The sequence below is a fragment of the Austrofundulus limnaeus genome, unplaced genomic scaffold (assembly GCF_001266775.1).
Source record: "Austrofundulus limnaeus strain Quisiro unplaced genomic scaffold, Austrofundulus_limnaeus-1.0 Scaffold925, whole genome shotgun sequence".
NCBI lineage: Eukaryota > Metazoa > Chordata > Actinopteri > Cyprinodontiformes > Rivulidae > Austrofundulus > Austrofundulus limnaeus.
Genome location: NW_013953327.1, coordinates 44,019 through 45,648, shown reverse-complemented (window position 1 = coordinate 45,648; position 1,630 = coordinate 44,019). Strand labels below are relative to the sequence as shown.

The window sequence follows — 1,630 nt, the reverse complement described above, 5'->3', positions numbered from 1 at the left end:
TTATAAGGTTTTTTTCTTCTTTCTGCCTTTCATTTTAAGTGTGATTTTTTCTTCTCTTTACAGTATTGTGTATAAAATTTTTAACTTTATTTTTAAATGAAATGAATAAATGAATTAAAAAAATCCAGGGTTGTGGCTGACAGATGACTGGTGGTGTAGAGCAGCAGGTTTCACTGCAGCAGCAACAAACTGAACGTAMAGGTTTGTTTTCTTTACCTTCCTGTCACCCAGAGGAAGAGGAAACCATCGTCCTGCAGGGCGGGGATGCTGAGTTTTCTCATCTCGTCGTCCGTCAGAGTACCGTACGGCAGCTCCATGTGAATATCCCACGGCGGGTCGGCCATCACCACGGCAAACTTACCCAGGATGGACACGTCCAGGTAGCGGATGTCGCAGCAGATCCACTGAGGATCACAGCAGATACAGTTTCACTAAACGCAAAAAATAAAAAATCCCCAGTTTTTTTTTWAAATCTGAATCGTGTGATGTCTCCTTCCTCACCTGTGAGGGGAAGAGTTTGCCCACGTTGCTGTCCGTGTCCTCGGCGTGGAGCCCGAGCTCGGTGGTCCCCGCCTGCGGTCCCAGCAGGCCGCCCTCGGCCTCTGGGGGGCTGTCGATCTCGTAGTGCACGTACTTACAGGTGTCCATGTGGAAGCAGGTGTTGAGGAAGGAGCAGTCTCCCAGGCTCTCGTCTGTGTGCTTGTTGATGATWCGTCTGAAAGGTCAGATAAAACAAAGTCAAACGATTTGTTTTTAAATTTACAGGAGACGTCTGGAGAAAACAGACTCAATTAAAACATTTGAAACAAAAGTTTTGTTCCACAGAGAATGAATGTGAGGAAGATGACAAAGTAGAAACGTGACGTTCTGTTTAGCTTCATTTCCAGGAGAGCTGGGGGCTTCTGGGGGGATTAAAAATATCAGCTCCATTATTAGTTTGCTCTGATTGCACAGAGAGAAGAAGGTCGAATCAGGTGAGTTATTTAAGGAAAGCATCAGTGTTGCTGACCTGATGATTCTGCAGCGAGAAGAAGTCGTCTGAAAGAAACGCAGATTAAACCCAGGAGAGCGTCGCTGAAACAGTTTTTAGTCCTGAACAGCTTTAGAGACGTTTCCCAAGATATTTTAATCTCAGACCTCAAAACACCTGAACAATCAGTGAGAAGATGTGCAGCAATTCCTTTCAAACATTTACTGACTGAAGAAGTCTCTTGGAGRAGAGACGAAACGTTTCATTAAAGAAGAACCCGTCCAGAAGACCTATACAATTTTTTTTCCTTTTGATTTTTTACCTGGATTACTGAGATGCATCAGGACATTACTGCAGAGACGCAAAAAACTGAAGCTCAACAGTTTCCTGCATTTAACCAGTGAGGGACGGATAAAATATTATTTTCACTCACTTTCAGAACTATGTTTAAAATATTCACAATACACACATTTTGTCAAAAATAATGAATAAATACTCTATTGATGGATCCTTTAAATTAAATATCTTAAAGAACTTTTGGAGCAGTAGCTACAAAAACAAAGATTTTGAGCCAACAATAAATCAATCTTTGTCAATTTTCCTTCGAGTTAGCAAAGCTTCTTTACTTTCCAGCTGGTAAATCTCAATATTCATATATTT

The 1,630-nt window shown here is 41.6% G+C and overlaps 1 protein-coding gene across 1 annotated transcript in view; it reads right to left on the bottom strand.

Moving 5' to 3' along the window:
- mettl3 (methyltransferase like 3) overlaps positions 1-1,630 on the bottom strand; it is a gene marked incomplete in the record, with an annotated part of 9,916 nt that overhangs the window by 4,759 nt on the left and 3,527 nt on the right. Inside the window, 2 exon segments of the mRNA XM_014029597.1 lie at positions 217-404; positions 502-715. Coding sequence (XP_013885051.1) covers positions 217-404; positions 502-715 — 402 coding nt within the window.